The following is a 22,723-nucleotide window of genomic DNA, read 5'->3' as shown; positions in this document are numbered from 1 at the left end:
GTGACATTCTGGCTTGTAACTCTGGTCTATTTTCAAAATGTCAGAACTTTAGGAAAGACAGTTGTTAGAAAACAGTATGATTTAGTTTCAGAATGTAACTACAGTTCCTAGGATGAGAAAGTCTACATATTTTTATCAAATCTACACCAAGCCATATTCAGAGCTCCGTATCAACTGGTCGCTGCCGAATGTGCAGCAAATGATTTGTGTTTTGTTTCAGGTTCCTTCTTTGGAAAACATATTTTATATAAAATGGCCCTCTCACAGCCATGTTAAACTGCAATCTCTTTCAGAACTCTTCCTCATCACTGGATTCCCAATGTGCTCATTAACAGAGCACAAAAGAAAGATCCTTTTTCTGTTTGAAAAAGAAAAAGTTAAAGACAAATATCATTTTCTACTATACTGGAAATTGTCCAATACAGACAAAATCAAGGTTAATTGGTTGCAACATTTTTAAAAGTTCTTGACTAAAAATAAATAAATAAAACAAAGAAATAGAAGGGCCAGATAAAAGCTTTCCTTCCTAAATACATTCTTTGGAAATGAGTTTCTTTAGCCCCCCACCTAGGGTGTCCATCTGGCAATGTGATATGTTGTCAGGAAATGAATCAAGAGAAAAGGGAAGTGTGCTGGGGGAGTCTGGAGTCTAAATAAAGCGTGTGGTAGGGTCTGGAGAAGTCTAGTTTCCTTGTAGAGTCTGAACTTGAAATCGTTAGTTGTAATTCATTGCCTCAGAGTCATACTTTACTTGTAGGATGTGACTATTTCTGTGTGCCCTTAGCTTCTTTCATCTTAGCTGTTTTAAAAAGGTTAAGGAAAAAAGTTCCTTTTTGGGCCTTCTGTTTCATTACAAGTCAAAGAAGATTCAAATGGCTATATTTTAAATATCAAAACATGCAGGCTCTTTGGTGAACACAGATAACCAAAAACCAAACCAAATCCAGTGCTGTCGAGTCGATTCTGACTCATAGCGACCCTATAGGACAGAGTAGAACTGCCCCAAAGAGTTTCCAAGGAGCGCCTGGCAGATTCGAACTGCAGACCCTTTGGTTAGTAGCCGTAGCACTTAGGCACTATGCCACCGGGGTTTCTGGTGAACATAGATACAACTGTTTAAATCAATTCCAAAACACAGTCTGATTGAGCTGAAATTTGACCAGCACTGAAGCTTGTGGCTGTACACATGTAATGAGCTAGAATGGACAGAAAAATATTAGTACAAAGCAGGGGTAGGTAAACTTTTTCTATAAAGGATCAGGTAGTAAATACTTCAGGCTTTGCGAGCCATGTAGTCTCTGTGGCAACTAGTCAACTCTGCTGCAGTTATTCTGCCCTTACAGCATGAAAGCACTCATAGATGATATGTAAACAAATGGGTGTGGTTGCGTGTCAATAAAACTTTATTTATAAAAACAGGCAGGGGGCCAAATCTGGCCCCTGGTGTAAAGGGATAAATGCTCAAATCCTTTGTGGAAGCAGATGGAAAACAGAATGGTACCCGAAAGGAGGCTTCCATCTGCCTTTGTTCCTTATGTTGCTCTTCCATAAAAGAACCACAGAATAAGAATTGAATTTTAAAAGATGGCAGGTTTTACAAAGCTGCTGGGTTGGTAATTTAGAGATATTTAATAGAGTGTATGTGGGCTTCTTTGTGGGGGGGTGATATGAGAGGGAGAAGATGGCATTAGCTTTTCAGGGTAAAAATAGTGTGGCAGAGGTCAGCAGATAAGAGATTATATAGGCTGCAGAAACAGCCACATAGCACTGCTAACTGCTTTCTGGATTGTCTCACTGTACCAAGAGCTTATCTTAGAGCCTAACATTCATTAATCCATAGAAAGTGGCACCTCATTTTAGAGAACCCAATAGCATACCACTGACTAGAAAAGCACTTCCTTTGTCAATGCACATATGTATAAAATACCTTTGAGCAGCAATTTATGGACAAATCGCTTAGGAGGCTAATTTTTAAATTACACTTATTGTTTGTTCCACCCATGTAGTGTTCCGATAGAATAATGGTAGAGATTTAAAAGGCACCTTATAATGACTTTTATTACTGTGGAATTCAACGTCTATATACACTTACAGACAGAGGGACAGATTATAGATAGATAATAGATACATTAGACAAAAATAAGCTAATGTTCAGTGTTTAATATACACCGAGACACTCAAATCCCCCAAGCAGTTGTGAATAACTATATCTACGTGATTGATCGGGAAAGAGATAATCACAAAGCTAAGTGTACACACATTCATACCTTGAACACGCTGTAATTTATATTGGCTATTATGCAGGATAGTGTTGGCCATCCATTATTGCTAAACGGTGAAGCATACAACCCCTTTATTAATTTGGATAACAGTTTAGCAAGGCCATTGAGACAAGACAGAAGGCTAATTTTACTTCTGAATGGCCATGAACAAGGAACTTAACTTCTCTGGGTGTCCAGGTACTCTTTGTGAAAATGAAAGCTATAGTTGGTCAGTTAAGGTCCACCTCTAAGTCAAAACTGTGGTAAAGGGTAACAACAAAAAACAACAAAAGTCGTAAATGTAAAATACACAAAAACTCCCCTGGCTCTATACTTTATATTTGTAAAAAACCTCCTAGTTTTTAAAAAGTCTTTTCGTCTGTGGGCAATTATCCAGCAGGGTTACGTAAACCATGAGGTGGTATTTAATAGCACGTTTCCACGAGATGTCAGACCTCTGGCTCTGACATCTGTTTTGAGTTCCTCAAACAGCTGTCCCAAACAGCTGTCGCAATTGTGAACTTCATTTTTTTGGTAACACAACAATGGGAACGTGCACAGCAGACTTAGGTTAAAAGTAAAAAGTCCTCTAAGACATTAGCAAGGTCCTGGCAGAAACTTCCAGGGCAAAACATTTTAATCTTTTTTGGAAAAGATATTCAGCTGGCCAAGGAAAACTGAGATTGGTTAGATCAATATTTTTAAACCACTGGGATCAGAAAACCAATTTAGTGAGTCGCAACCAGCATTTTATTTTAAAGTAAACGGAATAGTGAAAGTGTATATTACATGTAGTATGAAAATTATTACTACATAAAACTTGTCCTTGATCTTTATATGTATATATGGTGGGCATATACATATGTGTGTGTGTTTTTATACACACACACACAACTTATTTTATATCCTTATCCCTGTTTGAGATGTAAAATGTTCTTCGTATTACAGATAATGGTCAAAAAAGGGTGAAAGTCACTATGCTGGATGTCAAAGATAATATTTATAAAGGAGATGGAGGCTGGACAAGAACTTTTCAAGGCCCTTCCTTTTGGGAAAATTTATAATCCTGAGATGTTAAGATTCTCAAAGACTTCTGTTTAGTATCATCTTAACATAGCTACCAACTGGTAAGATGTTCCCACCAAACTCTACCTGTCTTTTTTTTAAAGAAACGAGGATGCCAAAAAGTGTTGCTCTGGAAAAGCTAACTTTTTAGAGTGCATTGATATTTAGCCTATTTTTACAATGATGAGACTTTGTATCCATTTGATTTTGGGGAGAAAAGAGCCTATAATAAGGTGCAATTTAGCAGGAAGTAGAAGGGCCTAATATCACAGAAAGACTTGCCAGATTTTCCAGCTACTCTCTTATTAAACGTTTTATGTTTGTTTTTTCAGGAGTGTGAATTAATTCTCTCAAGCCACTGGGGAACTATTGAGTAAGTAGGAACTTAGTGAATGGAACCAATATCAGATGAGGCCTCCTTATCCCATATTTGAAAACTCAAATCAGCATTTAGGGAACAATAAGCTCCCACAAGCACTAATTTATTCAACACTATCCAGGCAGCCTGAGTGAATAGATTTTCCCAAGATTCCTCAGAAGTAAATCAACATCATACATGTAAATACAACATCAGAGATACTAACTGCCAAATACCACATCAGAGGAGGTATGTTTCTTTTCTTGCCAGGTGGCTTCTTTGAAACCCGTGTGGTATCTAGCTTCAAGGACTTGTACGGGGGATGCAGGGAGAGGGTGTAAAGGATTTTACCTTCGAGCTAACTAGAATGTACCAGAGACGCAGGTACGAAATGGGGTCTAAGGAGGCAAGGCTGCTTATGGGCAAGCAGAGCTATGCACCCTGCTCTAGCCTCTTCTCTGCTATACTCTTGTTATTTAGGTGTGGAAGAAGTGACCAGGACACCAACAAGGCAGCCACTAACTTCCCACGGTGTAGATATGCAGGCCAACAGCATACGGTTCAAGGAACCGGGGTAAGACACGTGTCTATGAACTTCAAGGGGAAGCTTGAGGGTAACAAAATGTATACTAGATGTGAGGCCAAAAGTCCTGTCCCCCCTAAGTAGTGGTGTGACCTTGAAGAAGACACTTCTTCTGCCTGGGGTTAACTCCTTTCTAGTTATCTAATAGGCTAGTTCTGGGATTCATTCATGTCATAGCTATCTCTATTACAGCAATAATATTATTGTTCTGTGATTTGAACTTCTTTGGAACTCTGTATCCCTAATTGACCATAAGCACCTTGAAGGCAAGGAGCTAGTCTTTTCTTCTGCACATTCCTAATACCTCTACCAGCATGTAGTAGGTGCTAGTCAAAGCTAACAGGATGAAGCAATGAGGATAAAGTTGAAAATTGGGTTAATACCCAGCCTGCGCATAGTCTTATTATGAATGATGGCATCTAGGGAGAGGATATGTCTAAGATAGTCAGGATGGGGATGGGGCTGGGGTGGGTGGTGTGAGGGTAGGTGGAAGACAGATAAGATTTCTATCTGTTAAAATCAACACATCAGAGGCACTCAGCAGTGAAAAGATGGCTGGTGCAGACATTTATAATTAGCTTCCCCTGACGGTTCCTTAGCAACGCTCTATCAGAACACTATTGCTTTTAATGTGTATTGCACAACGTTCACTCATACATCAAATAGGTAGGAAACGGCCATTGTTCACTGACACCGAACAAAAAGATAGGAAAAACATACAACTCAAAACACCCTCCTAATTGCCCTTGTGGAGAGGAACAAATAGCCTACATTTTCTGCCACCCTTCCCTCCTAGGCTGCCCATTAGGGGTGCCAATCACTGGCCACAAAGCCTTGTGTTTTTCCCTTATACTTCTCCAGGCTTTCCCTCTATTTGATCACAGGTGACTGCTGCCATTCTTTTTATTTATTGAAAGGAGGTGGGTCGGTGACTTTGTTTTATGTCGGGGCAATAAAGCAAAATAAATACTCCACAAAACTAATGACACCTATTTTTTATATATATATATATATATATATATCTCCTTGGATGAGGCAAGGCATCTGAATTTGACGCTGACTGGAAGGAAAATTCTGTGGGGTAAAGTGCTGCCTTTATATGAAGGGCAGAATGCCCAAGGTCAAACTGATGAGCAGAAAGAAAAATAATATTAACGGCTTTCTTTGCTAAATCTGTATTCCATCCATGGAAGTGAAAAAAAAAAAAGATACAGTAAGAAACTATTATATAAAGATTGAGTTATAGCTACATTGAAATGATGGAGTAAGACACAATTTTAAATATAAAGGACATCAGATTTTATGTCAGAATCCCCACCACCACTGCTCACTAGGCATGTTCTAGGGTTTGCCATAGTGTGAAGTAACTGTATGTTCTCAGCAAAGACATTAATTTCCTCATCTGCGAAAGTTACAGAATAATCACTCCTAGGTGAAAGGGACCTCATAATTAACAGTTTATAAATGTAAGGTAGCATTCTTATTTCCAGAAACATCTTGATTATACAGGTATTTGAATTCAAAATCCTCCAAACCAGAACCCAAAAAACCCAGGGCCGTCGAGTCAATTCCGACTCATAGTGACCCTATAGGACAGAGTAGAACTGCCCCATAGAGTTTCCAAGGAGTGCCTGGGGGATTCGAACTGCTGAGCCTTTGGTTAGCAGCCATACCACTTAACCACCATGCCACCAGGATTTCCTCCAAACCAGAAATTCATGTTTAAAAATAAAATCTGTTGACTGTGATTCCAAATTGGCCTTCTGTTAGCATGTGTCTGTTTAAACATGGAAAATACACGCATCACTTGGGTATGGAAGTGAGCGTTTGGCGTAATTCCAACAACTTTTGATTGCTTCTAGGTATTGGAGCTTACCTCTCGAACTGGGAAAGGAGTTGTTGAGTTGCTCCATCACTTCCTCTAACCCTGTGCTTGTGTCCTGGGGAGGACTAAGAAGGTCTTCCTCACCTTAATGAAAGCAAAACAAATAGTGGCACATTACAATTAAGGAATGTCATAGGTTGAATTATGTCCCCCCAAAATATGTGTTATAAATCCTAACCTCTATGCCCACTTGGGAATGGGTTGTCTTTGTTACGTTAATGAGGCAGGATTAGCTTAGGGTGCATTTTGAGTCCGTCTCTTTTCAGATATAAAAGCAATTAAACAAGCAAGTGAGAAAGGCGAGATGGGAGGAGATAGATACCATGCCACATGAAGATCACCAAGGAGCCAAGAAATAAGGACCTTTCCCCAGAGCCAACAGAGAGAGAGCCTTCCTCTAGAACCAGCACCCTGAATTCAGACTTATAGCTTCCTAAACTGTGAGAGAATAAATTTCTGTGTGCTAAAGCCAACCACTTGTGGTATTTCTGTTGTAGTGGCACTAGATAAATAAGACAAGGAAAAATTAGAGAAAAAGTCCATGATCACATTTTTAATACCATTATGAATTCATTTTCACTTGCTTATAAATAACATAAATAACACATAAATAAAAAAACTCCTCAAGCTTAGTAATTACAGAACGGCAGTTCCTTAAAGGGAAGAAGAAATCCATGAAGCAATTTATCTATGTCATTATCCTCGGAGAATAAAATTATATATTTATTTAGAAGTTAAGATCAAACTGGTGAATCCCCATTAACAAATATGAAGCTTTTTTCTTTGTAATAAGAATGTGACAGTCTGTATTCACTCTATGAAGGTGAGAAGGGCATGGAGATAGACACTAAGGTATTTTTCCACACTTTCCTTTGACATTTAGCCAACAATACAAACAAAACTCAAGTATCTTTAAAGTCCAATGTCATAGGGAGAAATAAAAGTTGTATGTGACCTATATAAGTAATAAAATATTAATATTCTAAGAACTGTAGACATGGGGCATACTGGGGAGTTATGTCCCTTTCCTCTTTGTTACTTGAGACTACTTTATCATAATGAGGTCTGGGGGGCTGGTAAAGGGGAATTAAAGAAAAAAATTTTTTTGACAGTTTGTGTGAGGAAAGAATGATGATTTGGATGTAAAAGGAGTTTAGGGGTGGATGGTCTTCTACTGGGAATGACAGTCCCCTCGTAAGAGTTTGTGGATCTGTGTCTCTACTATTTCTTCATGTGTCAAAGAAATCTACCTCAAACAGCATTTTCAGTAAGGGGAAAATTTCCTAAGTGCAAACAAAATTAATTTGAACTTTGGAGGTCATTTGAAACTAGTATTTCATAACATTAAATTTTCCCGTAGTGAAAATAACCTCTTTTGAAGCTCTATTTTTTCAGCATATTGTCACTTTCATCTAAATCAAGACCTTGCTCCAGCAAATCAACAACAGTGAGCATGCTTAAGGACAACCCCAGGTTCACATCTGACTTGGAAATGACTGGGGAGCTTGTATCTTAAATATGAGGGTCATTTCCTTTGGTCTCTGCCAGTTGGATTTTCAACTATGATTATAATCCTTCATGTATTGCTACGTTGTCATCATTGCTTTTTAATGGCCAAGCTAAAAGAATCCTTGGTAATGCTAACCATTAAGAGAAAATCTTATTCTAGTTGGATGTAGGCTGAGTACCATCATTAAATGGAGGGTTAAGAACCTGGGGTAGACAAAAAGACTCTGATTCTGTGAGTCCCACGGCAGGATATCATAGAAAACTTCTTTGAAATACTAAGTACAGGAAATAAATACTGAAGGATTAAGGTCACAAAGTGAAAAGAGTTCCAACATCCCTCTATCCATCCACCCACCGATACCAAAAAACCCCAGGCCAAACCCATTGCCGTTAAGTCGATTCTGACTCATGGCAACCCCATGTGTTTCAGAGTAGGACTGCGCTCCATAGGGTTTTCAATGAATGGTTGTAATCTTATATAAGCAGATCACCAGGCCTTTCTTCCCCAACGATGCTGAGTAGGTTCAAACCACACACCGTTTGCATCACCCAGGAATCTTATGTACACACACACATAGACATATACATACACACATACGTGTACGTGTGTATATTTATTTGCTTCTATAACTTTATGCCTTTAGAAAAGAAAAAAGGGAAACTCAGTATTTTTAGTTTCCCTTTTCCTGCATTTTAATACTCCATTATTTGGTGAAGATGGCATGGATGAAATACTGCCAGGAAGAACAGGATCCTGACAACTGCAGGGCTGATTATATCTCTCTGTTCCATTACCAATGCAAAATTTTGCTGAACTGGGAAACATGAGGCATTTTTTAATGGCAGCAAGTCCACTTTAGTGATAGTATACCTTGCAGAATAAATCTGAACCAAAGAGACACTCATGAGCACCAATGTTAATATTTGTGATAGTTTAATTACATCATACTGGAGCTCTAGGAACTCAATTGTACTGTGTTAAGATTCAAGTACAGTTCAATGGAGTGATTGGCATTTCTTTCCCTGAATTCTTTCCAGGAGCAAATTATAAAGTATAAACCTAACGATGTTAGTCAAGTTCATCTACACTGATAAACCTATCATTGGTGAGTCTCAAATATGAGCGTCCAAATACAAATGCAAAATTGGCTTATTTGTTTTAATGCAGAACTTTCATGGCAGTGATACGTGTATCCATTGAAACACAGTGGTACATAAACGAGTAAAATATAATCTTGTTTTCTTCTTTTTTCAGGATTCTCAAAGGCTTTAAGTAAAAAATCCTTTGGATTCAACTCGGTCCTATAGGGTCACTATGAATTGGAATCGACTCGATGGCACTGGGTTTAATCACGTTTTAAGAATCAAAGTCAGATTTATCATATATATGCATGAGTAGAGGTGAATCAACCCACTGCATAGTGCTTAATGCCTAATATTTTCTCTCTTAGATTATACTGGAAAAATCAAAACAGCTAAATGAAACACCACTGTACTGAAGGTAAAGTAACACATTTTAAAACTGTCTTAAAAAGACATAAAAATTTAAAAGTAGTAAGAATAATCTGTTTTATTCAGATATTTATCAAAAGCTGATTATATAACACGCACTGTTCTAGGTGCTGGGGTTATAGCAAGAAACAACCAAAACAGCCCTATCTTCATGGAACTCACATGGTTGTGGGGACACACAGCCTAAGCCAATAAACAAGTAAATTCCGTACTTCTATCAGAAGGTGGGAAACCCTGGTGGTGCAGTGGTTGAGTGCTATGGCTGCTTACCAAAAGGTCGGCAGTTCGAATCCACCAGGCGCTCCTTGGAAACTCTACGGGGCAGTTCTACTCTATCCTACAGGGTCGCTATGAGTCGGAATTGAAGGCAGTGGGTTTGGTTTTGGTTTTTGGTCAGAAGGTGATAAATGCTCAGAGGTGAGAGGGTTAGGGAGGGGGAGTGAAGGGAGTCTTGGAAGCCCTCCCTGATGAGGTGCAGTTGAGTAAAAACCTTAAGGACTTGATGGTCATGCAGGTATTTGAGAGAAAAGCACTCCAGACAGAAGGATGAGCAAGTACAAAGGCCCTGAGAGGGGACTGTGATTAGCTCTTTCAAAGAACGGCAAGAAGGCCAGTGTAGAGAAAACGGAGTGAGCAAGGGGAGAGAGTGTATTTCCTTGGCTCAGGAATTTGGGTGCCGTAAAAAGTACACAGCCCAGGTAGTCTGCTGGTCCAAGGAGGATGAGAGACATGTGGAGCAGACCCAAACCCAACCCCAAACCTGGAATCAAGCCCAGCTGAGCTCCAGCAAAACTCCAGCCGACCAACAGATGCATGAATGAGGTCATGCAACTTATTTGTGGTTATTTATTACACAGCAGTAGCTGACCGATACGCTCTCTTTTAGGGCATCAAATCAGCAAGACACTAATATTTATGGGTTGTCTAATCATCTACTGATATTTAGCTACAATATGATTTAAAAAAAAAGTTGCTATCAAGTCAATTCAGACTCATGGTGATTTCATATGTGTGTCAGGGTAGGACTGTGCTCCATTGGGTTTTCAGTGGCTGATTTTTGGGAAGTAGATCGCCAGGTCTTTCTTCTGAGGCACTTCTGGATTGATTTGAACTACCAACTTTTTGGTTAGCAGCTACATGCATTCACCATTTGCACCACGCAGGGACAGGCAGCCCAGAAGTTTCCTGAGTCTAACAGCAATTCTTGTAGACCACAAGTCCTCCCTCCCCTCAACAATCTTTTTATTTTTTTAACAAGAAAATACTGATTGAGTCTCAACTATGCACACTAGGAATTTGGCCAGCTGATTCACTGCCAGCTCAAATAGCATATTGCTAGTGGTTAAGGGATTCCAAACTTAGTTAATGGCACTTCTTTAGCATTAACACTTCAACTTGATTCTACTCCAAGGTGATTCCCACAAACACCCATAAAAATCCTTTTTGGATTATTAGCTATAATCTTCTTGGCTTGCCTGAAGTGGGTCCAAAGAAATGACTTTGAAACATTTTAAAAATGAACGTCTCGAAATAAGGAAATACACGGGTCGAAGTAAAATAGCACCCTGATGTAGCATAATACAACAGACATTGCTGAAGTGAAGCAAAAAAAGGGGTGGCTAACTCAATTTAATCCGAGAAAAATGAAATGGAATGTTTTGCCATAGGCAGGATGTTCTTCAAGTCTACTTGCTTTAAAAATTATTTTAGTCAGAATCCCTGCAACCTATGCAGAATAGACAGAAGGGTCCTTACTCCTAGGGTGTTAGGTGTGATTTTATGTGCACCTAAGCAAATTATTTTCTCTTAAGAAAAGGAGCTGTGTATGAGAAAATTTTTTTCTCTTAAAAAGGGGACTGTGTATGAACAAATAAGCCCAGCCTCATTTTCCTTGGGATCATGAATCTAAATCACACAGTATCTTTTTAACCAATTGCTGACTTGGTATGTTATTATCTTGTCTTTCCCGCCTTTCTCCAGTTTTTCAGAAGCAAAAAAAAATTCAGTGGTTTATCCAGGACCAGATAATTGGCTTCAATTACCTTTTAACATTATGATTTGAGGTAAACGCTTTCCATTTTACACATGCTGTGTGTAAGTTCTTTAATATATTATGGTCTACAATGGTGATGCTGATTTTATGCTGGTCAGTTTTTGAATGGTGGGGAGAGAGAATGAAATTAGTAGCTAAATTTCCTAAGTGTGTGGATAACTCCAAATTTACACAAGGATGTATTGTGCTTAATTTCCAAAAGATTCATTCAATAAACGCTTTACTGAGTGTCTGTTGTATAAACTCACTGCTGTCAAGTCGATTCTGACTCAGAGCAACCCCATAGGGTTTCCAAGGCTGTAAATCTCGACAGAAGCAGACTGCCACATCTTTCTCCAGTGGAGCCACTGGTGGTATTTAGCAGCCGAGCTTTTGGTTAGCAGTCAATTGAATTAACCACTGTACCATCAGGGCTCCTTTTTCTGTTGCATAGAGGGTGCTCAAATGGGAAAGGAAATAAGTAGGAGTTAGAAACCCTGGTGGTAGAGTGGTTAAGTGCTATGGTTGCTAACCAAAAGGTTGGCAGTTTGAATTCACCAGGTGCTCCTTGGAAACTCTGTGGGGCAGTTCTGGTCACTGTAAGTCAGAATTGACTCGATTGCAACAGGTTTTTTTTTGTTTTGTTTTGTTTTAGTCCCTGCCCTTAAGGAGCTGAAGTTCTAGGGAATTCTAGAGAGAAGAAAGAAATGCTAATAACTATAAGAAAGGACAAATTAAAAGATATAATGCATTATTAAGCCATATAAATGCATGATTAAGTTCCAAGGGAAGACTCATTGACTCCATATTTAAAACAGAGAAGAGTGAAAAAGAAGGATGATATATTTCAGGTTAAGAAAGCACTGTGCTTAAGGCCAAAGAGGAATGACAGCATAGAGCAATGAGATAGCAAGAAATGTGTGGGTGACCCCGGGGTCTGTGAATAAAGGCAGAAGGATAATGTTTGAAGGCAATAAATGAAAACAATGGGCTGGAGAGGGAGGTGGGCTTTGAATACCATACTAGAGAGTCTGGACTTTATTCTGTTCACAAACAGGAGCCATTAAAAATGCTTAAGGAGGGGAATAAGATGATACAATCTGAATGTCAGAAGAGTAACTAGAAGCATTTGGAAGATGTCTTGGAAAAGAGACAAAAGGCAGAGAAATCCATTAGGAGAATATTTGTATTGTTTGCTCAGGTAGCACATGATGAGGGCTTACGCTTGGGCAGAAGCAGCTGAATTCAAGGGTTTTGCTCTTTTTATAAACATATTAGGCAGCTTACACAGAATGAACGGAGCAGAACAGACTGACCTTGGTGACTGGATTGCTGGCGGTAGGGCATGGTAAAAAAGGTAGGTAAAGGAACAAAGTGGAATTTCCCCAATTCTGCCAATAATGTTCTTTTTTAGCTTTTAACTTTTCATTCAGGATCCAATGACGGGTCATGCTTTGCATTTAGTTGTCATGTTTCTTCAGTCTTCTCTATTCTAGAACCATTTCTAGCCTTTTTATATATTTCATGACGCTGACATTTTAGAAGAGGTCAGGCCAGTAGCTTCGTAGGATGTTCCTTAATTTGGATTTGTCTGCTTATTTACTTATGATTGGATTCAGATTAAGTATTTTTCACAGGATTACCACACAGATGATGTTATTGTATCTATGTTAATTTCCTGTGTGTGATAATCCCATCGTGGTTATGAAGGAGACTATCTTTGACCTTGAAGTGTCATTATATCAGAAACATAACTATTAAGTGGGTCAGTGGAGCAAAAACAAAACAAACAAATCAACTAGACACACACATAAATATGATAAATATGTATATAAACATATACAGTATGTATAAAGATATATTAATATATAGATATAAGTAGATGTTAATATAAATAAACATATGCCATATATTTAAAAATACATAAAGGTACATAAATAAACAGATATAAAGCAAATATGGCAAAAATGTTAATTAGTGAATTAATTACAATGTTCTTATGTTGTTGTTGTTCGGTGTTATTTGAGCCGGTTCTGACCCATAGCGACTCTATGTACAACAGTATGAAACACTGCCCAGTCCTGCATCATGCTTACAATCATTGCTATCTTTGAGCCCACTGTTGCAGCCACTATTGTCAATCCATCTAGTTGAGGGTCTCCCTCTTTTTCGCTGACCCTCTTTTTCTACCTTATCAAACATGGTGTCCTTCTCCAGGGCTGGTTCCTATACCTTTGAAATTATTCTACATAAAAAGGTGGGGAACATTTTAAGATTTTGAACAAACAAGGTAAGTAAATGCAAGAAACAATAAACTGCTTTTCAAAAAGAATGTTTAGGGAACGCAACAGAGAGTCCCCAACGGAGTGGGAGAAAATTGCAGAGCAGAACTCAAATTCACATAAAAAGACGCGAGTTATTGGTCTGACAGAGACTGGAAGAACCCCTGAAACTATGGCCCCCGGATGCTCTGTTAACCCAGAACTAAAACCATTCCCGAAGCCCACTCTTCAGACAAAGATTAGACAGGACTATAAAACAAAAAGTAATACACATGAGAAGTGTGCTTCTTAGTTCAATCAGGTAATACACGAGACCAAATGGGCGGCTCCTGTCTAGAGGCATGATGAAAAGGCAAGAAAGGATAGGAACTGGTTGAATGGACACAGGGAACCCAGGACGGAAAGGGGAAGTGTGGTCACATTGTGGGGATTAGAACTAATGTCACAAAACAATATGTGTATAAATTTTTGTATGAGAAATTAACTTGAGCTGTAAACTTTCACCTAAAGCATACACAAAAAAAAGAATGACTGGGTAGAAGGCAGAACCCTGGTGGCACAGTGGTTAAAGCTCTCAGCGGTGAGCCAAAAGGTTGGCAGTTGGAACCCATCAGCCACTTCGCAGGAGAAAGATGTGGCAGTCTGCTTCCATAAAGATTACAGCCTTGGAAACCCTATGGGGGCATTTCTACTCTGTTCTACAGGGTCGCTAGGAGCTGGAATCAGCTTGAGAGCAATGGGTTTGGTTATTTTTTGTTTTGGGTAGAAGAGGAGTCATTAAAGATATGGCATTGTTACAAAATTGTAGACTCCTGTGTTCATAGCTCATGACAGCCAAAAAAAGAGATAAATTTCATTAAGAAATTTGCTTGTTTATTGTCTGTCTCCTGCAATTTCCAATAGAATGTATGCTTCATGGGGACCCTGTCCTCATAAAAAAAATGTATAGAGCACAGATATGGTACGCAGAGACTTAGCAGTGATAAGTAGATCACAGATGGAGGAAACACTGTGACAATTTAGCCTGATCACCAAGTATAACTTAACTCATATTTCAATTTAAAAAAAGTCACTGAGGTTGTATATTGAAAGAAACAAATCTCAATACAGGTCAGCAAATCTCAGCCTCAGCATGCCTCAAACCTTCAAAGCACAAGCATACGCGTTGCATTTATTTAAAACCTGTGTGCATCTTTCAAGAGGATGGTGACTTTTTTCTTAAATGAAGTAGGTTTATGCAGTTGGAAAAAAAAAAATCACCCCTGAATTCAGTCTTTTCTTTCAGAGAACAAAACCTAAAAAACAGCCTATCTATTTTACATTGGCGAGTTATCTCTTAGCTTTAACTCAGCCATTGGTATGGAGCCCCTCTGTCCTTGTATTCGATTCTGCCACGATTTTCTCGGCTCCACAAATCATCAGGACCACAGCCTGATGTGTACTTTAATTTGGTTGCTTTAATAGGCGTGCTGCCTCTTCACCAGTGTTGACAGGCCTAAATAATTAATGCTTCTAAGCACCCAGGGCTCTGAATCTCCCTGCTAAAATATGCGACTTAGTTTCACATGCTTTACGTACTTCAAAAAGAAAAGAAAAGAAAATTCTGAGGAAATAACAACAGAGGCACTAAAACTCAGTTATTTTTGGAATTTATAGACTTCTCAAAGGCATATAATATTTTTTCACATGCTGCACTATCATTGACAGTCCCAATAGCCCATTGGCTATATTCAGATCTCATGTGGAGAAAGAGAATCTGATGTGGAAATTGCCCTAAATCAATGAGGCATGATCAAACCAGGAAAACAACTTCAGGCATTTCTTCTTCCTTCTCAAAAAAACTGATACTTGGCTTTTCTACAAGGTTTGACTTCTCTGGAGGAGGTTGTGACTTTTGCCCACTGCTCCAGGTTCTTCAAGTTCATCACATTTGCTTCAGTCACTCTTTCTCCATCTTCAGAAATGCTAACCATGTCAGAGCTCTCACCCCCCTTCCTCAGCATCTTTGTTCATTCTCATACTTGTCTGTCATCATTTCCACCATAAGGACCTCACCATCCTTCTGATAAGCCCAACAACGTTGGCCTTATCAACCCCAAGAACTGTGCACCTCACCCTCAATAATCTCCATGTACAATCGTCAACAGCTCACCAGTAGGCTATACCTAAGTTATAGGCATCACTTGAAAATGTTTTATTTCCATGATGCCCAATTTTTGAATTATCCTGACCATAGCCTCCTAATCTCCCACTATACAACTCACTCACACCCTTGAACCTTCCCTTTTGTTTCATCAGTTCTGGTTAGGCAGTTTGCTTCTCTTACTTCTACATTCATGGAAGAGCTCAAGCATGAAATGAATTCCTCAACACACCATGGTACCACAATAGAGCTTTAAGTGTGAGGAATCAAGTAGTCACAGGTCTCTTCCTTTCTGTTTTTTCCTTTCTATGAGATAAGATCAAGAAGGCCAAGTATAACCACTTTAGGACCCAGGGAAAAGGAAGCGTGGAGCATGGGGTTGACTCGTGCTAGGCCTTAAGAGAGAAGGAGAAATGAGGAGGATGGGCAAGGTACCTGTGTAAAACCTCTTATTGTCTAGCCTAGAACATCAGGAAAGACCAATGAGCAGATGGTGGGCATGGCCCTTTCATGGCTATATTAACAATGTACTCATTAACACTGTATAATGCCTTACTCATTTTGATCTTCTTTTATCATGCATGCCTCATCAATTCCAGCTTTCTTAGAACTGAGTCCTAGTCAGAGAACACTGCTGAAAAATTACACCAAACCACATTGACAGTTTCCTCACACAAATTCATCTAACTTTTAAGTAGGCCCTCATTATTACTTGGTAATGTTCTAAAAGTGTCTTCACTTTCTTCAAGCCTCACTCATTTTTAAGATTACCTGGTCTTTTCTTTTCCTGAAAAGATGGCAACTCTCCAACTTCCCTTCTCTTGGCTGAAACTGCTTTCCCAGGAGTGGCCAATGGTAGAATTTATAGTGATCCAATGAGCTGTAATTTATTTCCATTTCATTGAGCTGTCTTCAGCATTTGACCTTTTGACCACCTGTTCCTACTCCCCATTCCTTCACTACACCATCACCCATATGGAGGTCTTCTCTAAGGTTTTGTATCTAAGCACCCTCATTATATTATTTCTCATCTTTAGCTATCAATTCTACGGCACTTACTCGCAAACCTCTCCAGCCTGTTTTCTTCCACCAGTTATAGAACTGTATTTTATCTTTCTGCTAAACATGATTTAAAAGATTTACCAGTTTTTCAAACACAATACATCCACCATCAAACGTATCACTATCTTCTTCCAACTAAGTTGTGTTCCCTCATTTCCTCTGCTCACATCATACAGTCAGTCCTTATCCAGGTCCTGGGTACTCTATATTGAGATAATAGTCTCATATCCATCTCCTCCCATTTCATGACTCACAACCCTAAAGCCCAGGTTCTCAGAACTCACGTACCTTAATCTTTGCAATAGTCTCCTAACGGGTTTTTCCATCTATAAAAGCTCTACCTTGAGACAGGCATGGATGCCAGAATACATCTTTTTAGAAAGGTCTTTTTAGCTATTTCTCAACTGGTATATGATTTTCAATGGCTCCTTGACACCTGTCAAAAGGAGTCAAACACCTCTATCCAACATTCATGTCATGATAATGTAACCCAGACCCCAGACCTTCCTCTGCAAACTTATTTCCCTTCACCTCCTGCTTTGACCTTGTCTTTCTAATAAACTGGACTCTATGGAAACCCTGGTGGCATAGCGGTTAAGTGCTACGGCTGCTAACCAAAAGGCCGGCAGTTTGAATCCACCAAGTGCTCCTTGGAAACTCTATGGGGCAGTTCTCCTCTATTCTATAGGTCGCTATGACTGGGAATCGACTCAACAGCAACGGGTTAGGCTGTATCCCGCCCTTGGCCTGAGCTCCTCATTGCTATACCTTTGCACAATGCTAGTCCTTCTTTAAGGTATGCTTGATCCCTACTCTATCCTTCATAAATAACAACTTACCATAAAGTCTTCTCTGGTCTTTAAAATGAATAAAACTTTACCACTACTCTGGCTTATTCAAATAACCAGCTCTTTGAGAGGTAGGACAGTCACTTATCTTTGTATCTCCTAAAGCACTTATGACATTGTGTTGTCTACAAGTGGTATTAGATAATTTAGCTGATGATGTGGATTGATGAGCAAACATTTCACCATTTCCAGACCTTAAGAGATATCAAAATCCAGAAGTAGCTAAGGAACTTACCCATTGATTCTGAAGTTTGACTGCCAACCACCCGGAGCAGCATAGGCTGACTGCTGTCTGACCTCTGTAGAGAGGTAGAAGGAGAGGACACTGTTGTACCATTCACCTTGGCCTCTGCTTGGGGCTAAGACATCCAAAAGAAAACAGGATTATTTTTCATAATAAACACTCAAACAAATATATACAAATAAGGCTCTGATAAACACTCATGAGTCTATGAAATTTTGATCTTTCCTAATTGGAAACCGCCCAAAGATTGGTGAATTTGAGAAATTTCACTGTTGATAAGATACATGGATATGTATCTGAATTGTGCCCCTGTCCCCACCACAACTTTGAAAAAATATTAGGACTACTGTGGAACAAGATATCACTAGACTAAATAACAGAAAGATTTAGAAGGTAATGTGAGAATAGTGAACACAAAGATAATGGAGGAGTCATATTTTTGTGAAGTATTAACAAGATGAGGAGACAATATCTCAAAATTATAAATTCCCAGAAAGCAGGGACCATGTCCAGGTAGAGCAGTATCTTGCTAGGTTTTCAATGGAGGCTTAAAAAAATCATATTTTATGGATTGGAAGAAGAGAAAAAATCGAAATTTTATTAGACAATAAAACTCATTACAAAAAAGAAAGTTCTATTTCAAGAGGTAAAATTTTCACTTTTAGAGAACTAGTGGACACTTCCGGGCATTTTTTTCCAAGATGTATTTCAAGTTGGTCGAGCAAAAAACACGTTTGTAGGACAACAGTCTTGAACAAATATAAAGAAACACATTACTTTCCTCCTCTTTTTCTCTCTCTTAATACTGAGCACTTTGCTCGGCATACATCAAATACTCAACAAGCTGATGCTAGTTGCACTTATACAAAGGACTTTTTAGAGTTCTTCTATGTTTTAGTTTTGTTTAAGAGAGGGAAATGAGTTCTTGTAAATGTCTCATGTTAGAGAGACGGGGGCCTCACTTGTTCCAGCAGCTGCCTTAGCCTATGCAGCTGTGACTCCAGCTGTTTATTGTGGTCCTCCAGGATTTGCATCCTGGCTTCCAGGCGGCCTTTGTGTTGACGCAGAAGCTTGGCCTCAGCAATGAGCTCAGCATCTCGGGGGCTCTGGGGAGAGGTGGGCATCATTTCAGGAGGAGACGGCAGTGGGGACAGGCCTTTATGTTCATGCTGCTGCTTCAGACGGTCATATTCTGCTTGCAGATTCCTGTTGGTGTTGGCATCAAAGAAGAAAAAAAGAAAAGAAGAGAAACTTGAATATCATTATTGGATTTCATAGAACATGGTGGATAGATGCATCTGACCACCACCAACCACCAACAGCAAGCAAAAGAGAGGCACTTAATGGATGATTTTTATGATAACAATCTTACCAATGCTAAAAGAACAAAATAAAATTTGAAACGTTTGCCCGGTGTGTGAGAAGAGATGCTTTTTGATTTTTTCTGTTATACTAAAAGCCTCATGAGTGTTATGTTCAGATAAGTGTGCAGCAAAGAATTTAATCATTTGGTAAATAGTGCTCCATAATGTCACGGAATTAAAATCTGCATACCTCTATCAACACTTGGGTTTGCTTAAAAATGTCATCAAATATTTTCAAGAGAAATGTACAAGAATATGGTAAAAGTATACCCATGTACCTACCACACTGCATCAAAATTTCTTGAAGAAATAAGATACAACAGCTAAAGTTGAAGATCCCGCATGTTACCTCCTTAATATCATTCAGTTCCCTCCTCACTTTGTCCCCAAGACGATAATGCCATATTGAATTCCATGTCCAGCATTACCATGGCTATATCTACAAATATTAGATTGAACTTAATAAAGATGCTGACATTTGACTGGTTTTTACCTCCAAAAATGGCCGTTTCATGAGACCCAATCTAATAGCATTATTTTGCATGTTCTTAAACTTTACATTTAAGAACTTTATGCTTACAGAGTGTACATACCGTTCTAAGAGATGCTTTTCCCTTGAACATCGTTCTGGAAATTTATCCATGTCGATACATAACAGTTCATGATTTTAACTTCTGTGAAGTATTTTCATGCTTGAATATGCCAACAACATTCTCCTATTACTAGACATTTGGTTTTTCCAACTTTTCACTGTTACAATGATGTGATGAACTTCCTTATACCTGTCTCCTTGGATACCTTATTAAGATATTCTCTACAGAATATATCTAAATGTTAGAATAGTTGGGTTCCAGCAACATCTTCACCATTGCTACTTATCACCAAATTGCTCTCCTAAGTGGTTTTGCAAGTAGTGTGTGAGAATTTCCATCTGACCACATCTTCATTAAATACTTGGTGTTACCAGACATTTAAATTTGGCCAGTTATGAAGGGTGTATTTTACTTTGCATTTCCCTGATTATGGGTGATGTTAAACTTCTTACAAGTTAATTGGCTTTTTTTTTGCTTGTTTGTTTCTTTCGCCCATTTTCCTACTGGATTGTCTATTTACTTAGTAAAGTTCTGGATATATTCTGGATACTTGTCCTTTGCTAGTTATGTGCACGGCAAATATTATCTCCACTTGTTTTAGTGTAGATCATTTTTAACTTTGTTCATGGTTTCCTGTTGTACAAACATTTGAAATTTCGATACACCCTTCCGTATCTTCTATATTTTATGTCTTATTTAGGAAAATCTTCCTTACATCTACATTTTAAAGGTTAAAATTTTGTTTTTCACATTTAGGACTTTAATCCACCCAGAATCTATTTCTGTACTTGGTGTGTGAAGATAGCATCTGATTTCACTCCCCCCACCCCCGCCCGCCGCCACCATAGATAACCTGTTAACCTAGCACCATTCGTTGGCTACTCCTTTTTTTCCTCACTGATTTGTTTTTAATTGTGCTTTAGGTGAAAGTTTACAGTACAAATTAGTTTCTCACTAAAAAATTTATAAATTGTTTTGTGACATTGGTTGCAATTCCTGCATTCTAGCGGCACGCTCCCTCTTTCCCTTTCCACCTTGGGTTCCCCATGTCTATTCATCCAGTTTTCCTGTCCCTTCCTGCTTTCCTGTCTTTGCTTTAGGGCAGGTGTTGCCCATTTGGTCTCATATACTTGATTGAACTAAGAAGCATGTTCCTCACATGTGTTATTGTTTTATAGGCCTGTCTATGGCTGAAAGGTGAACTTTGGGGGTGCCTTCAGTTCTGAGTTAGCAAGGTGTCCGGGGGCCATAGTTTCACGGGTTCCTGCAGTCTCTGTCAGACCAGTAAGTTTGGTCTTTTTGTGTGTGTGAATTTGAATTTTGTTCTGCGTTTTTCTCCTGTGCTGTTCTGGACCCTCTACTGTGATCTCTGTCAGAGCGGTTGGTGGTGGTAGCCAGGCACCATCTAGTTCTTCTGGGCTCAGGCTGGTGGAGGCTGTGATTCATGTGGTCCATTAGACCTTTGGACTGGTATTTTCCTCGTGTCTTTGGTTTTCTTCATTGTCCTCTGTTCTGGATGGGATGGGACCAATAGATGTATCTTAGATGGCCGCTCACAAGCTTTTAAGACTCCAGACGCTACTCACCAAAGTAAGATGTAGAACATTTTCTTTCTGAACTATGTTATGCCAACTGACCTAGATGTCCCATGAGACCATGGTCCCCAGCCCTCGGCCCCAGTAACTCGGTCCCTCAAGGTGTTTGGATGTGTCTAGGAAGCTTCTATGACTTTGCCTTGGTCAAGTTGTGCTAACTTCACTTATATTGTGTGTTGTCTTTCCCTTCACCAAAGTTAACACTTGTCTACTATTTAGTTAGTGATTTCCCCTCCCTGCCTCTCCCCTCTCTCATAGCCATCAAATATTTCCCCACTGATTTGTAATGGTACCCCTGCAATGTATCACAGGGTGTGCTTCTGATCTCCCTATTCTATTCTGTTGGTCTATTTGTATATCCCTGTGCCGATCTCACACTACATACAGCTTTAAATAAAATGATGTCTGTCAGGTCCTCCCACCCCCACTTTGTTCTTCTTCAAAACTGTCTTGGCTTTTCTGAGCCCTTTGCTCTTCCTTACAGTTTTAGTGTCAAATTTGCATATGTCATGAAAATCCTTGTTGCAATTTTGGGTTTGAATTACATTGCATCTATAAGAGTTGACTTCATGCTATTGAATCTTCTCGCCCAGGAATGTGGTGGAGTTCTTCATTTATTCCAGCCTTGTTTTATGTCCGTTAATAATATTTTGTAACTAACTGTATTTTTTCTCCTACCTTTTCAGATTGAATATCTAAATAATTTATTTTCAATTTTTACTGTTTTGAATAAATGTACTTAGGGTTATGAATTTCCTTCTAGGTACTAGTCTAACTGTATCCCCCCAAAATTGATATGTAGCACTTGATTTAATTCAGTTGCTTACATTTTTAATTTCTCTTGTGATTTTTTTATTTAGCTTTTAAGTCTTTTAGGAGTGCACTTTTTATATTTCTAAATATTTTCTTCACTTATCTTTTTAATGCATATTTCTAATTTAATTTCATTTTAATCAGAGAACACCTATATGATACTGATCCTTTAAAATCTATCAATACTTCTTTTTGCAACATAGTTCATAGTCACTTTCTATAAATGTTCACTGAGTACTTGAAACAAAATTGTTTCCATTTCAATATTTTTCCATTTGAAAGGTGGAGGCTCTGAATATATATTTAGATTGTACTAGTTAATTTGTTGTTCAAATTGTCCATATCTTTACTAAATTTTTTATTCTTTGCAGCTAAAAATTTCTGTTAGAGGAGTGTTAAAATATAAGTATGGATTTTGTAGCTTCTCCTTTTAATTCTGTCATACTTTGCTTTATAGATTCTGGGCCTATATAGTTAGATTCATACAAGATCTTGATTGTTACTGTTTCTTATATGTAGTATACCTTTTTCTTCCTAAAAATGTCTATTTCCATTAAGTTTCTTTCATTTAAAT

The 22,723-nt window shown here is 38.7% G+C and overlaps 1 protein-coding gene across 16 annotated transcripts in view; it reads right to left on the bottom strand.

Moving 5' to 3' along the window:
- DMD (dystrophin) overlaps positions 1–22,723 on the bottom strand; it is a 2,447,064-nt gene that overhangs the window by 9,808 nt on the left and 2,414,533 nt on the right. For all 16 annotated transcript variants that reach the window (XM_049872854.1, XM_049872851.1, XM_049872858.1 and 13 more), the window contains 3 exons: positions 18,747–18,990; positions 17,776–17,899; positions 6,144–6,236 (listed from right to left, as the gene is read on the bottom strand). In XM_049872854.1, coding sequence (XP_049728811.1) covers positions 6,144–6,236; positions 17,776–17,899; positions 18,747–18,990 — 461 coding nt within the window. The remainder of the gene's footprint in view (positions 1–6,143; positions 6,237–17,775; positions 17,900–18,746; positions 18,991–22,723) is intronic.

This window comes from Elephas maximus, chromosome X, assembly GCF_024166365.1.
Source record: "Elephas maximus indicus isolate mEleMax1 chromosome X, mEleMax1 primary haplotype, whole genome shotgun sequence".
In the NCBI taxonomy this organism is placed as follows: domain Eukaryota; kingdom Metazoa; phylum Chordata; class Mammalia; order Proboscidea; family Elephantidae; genus Elephas; species Elephas maximus.
This window is presented reverse-complemented; position numbering and strand designations above follow the sequence as displayed.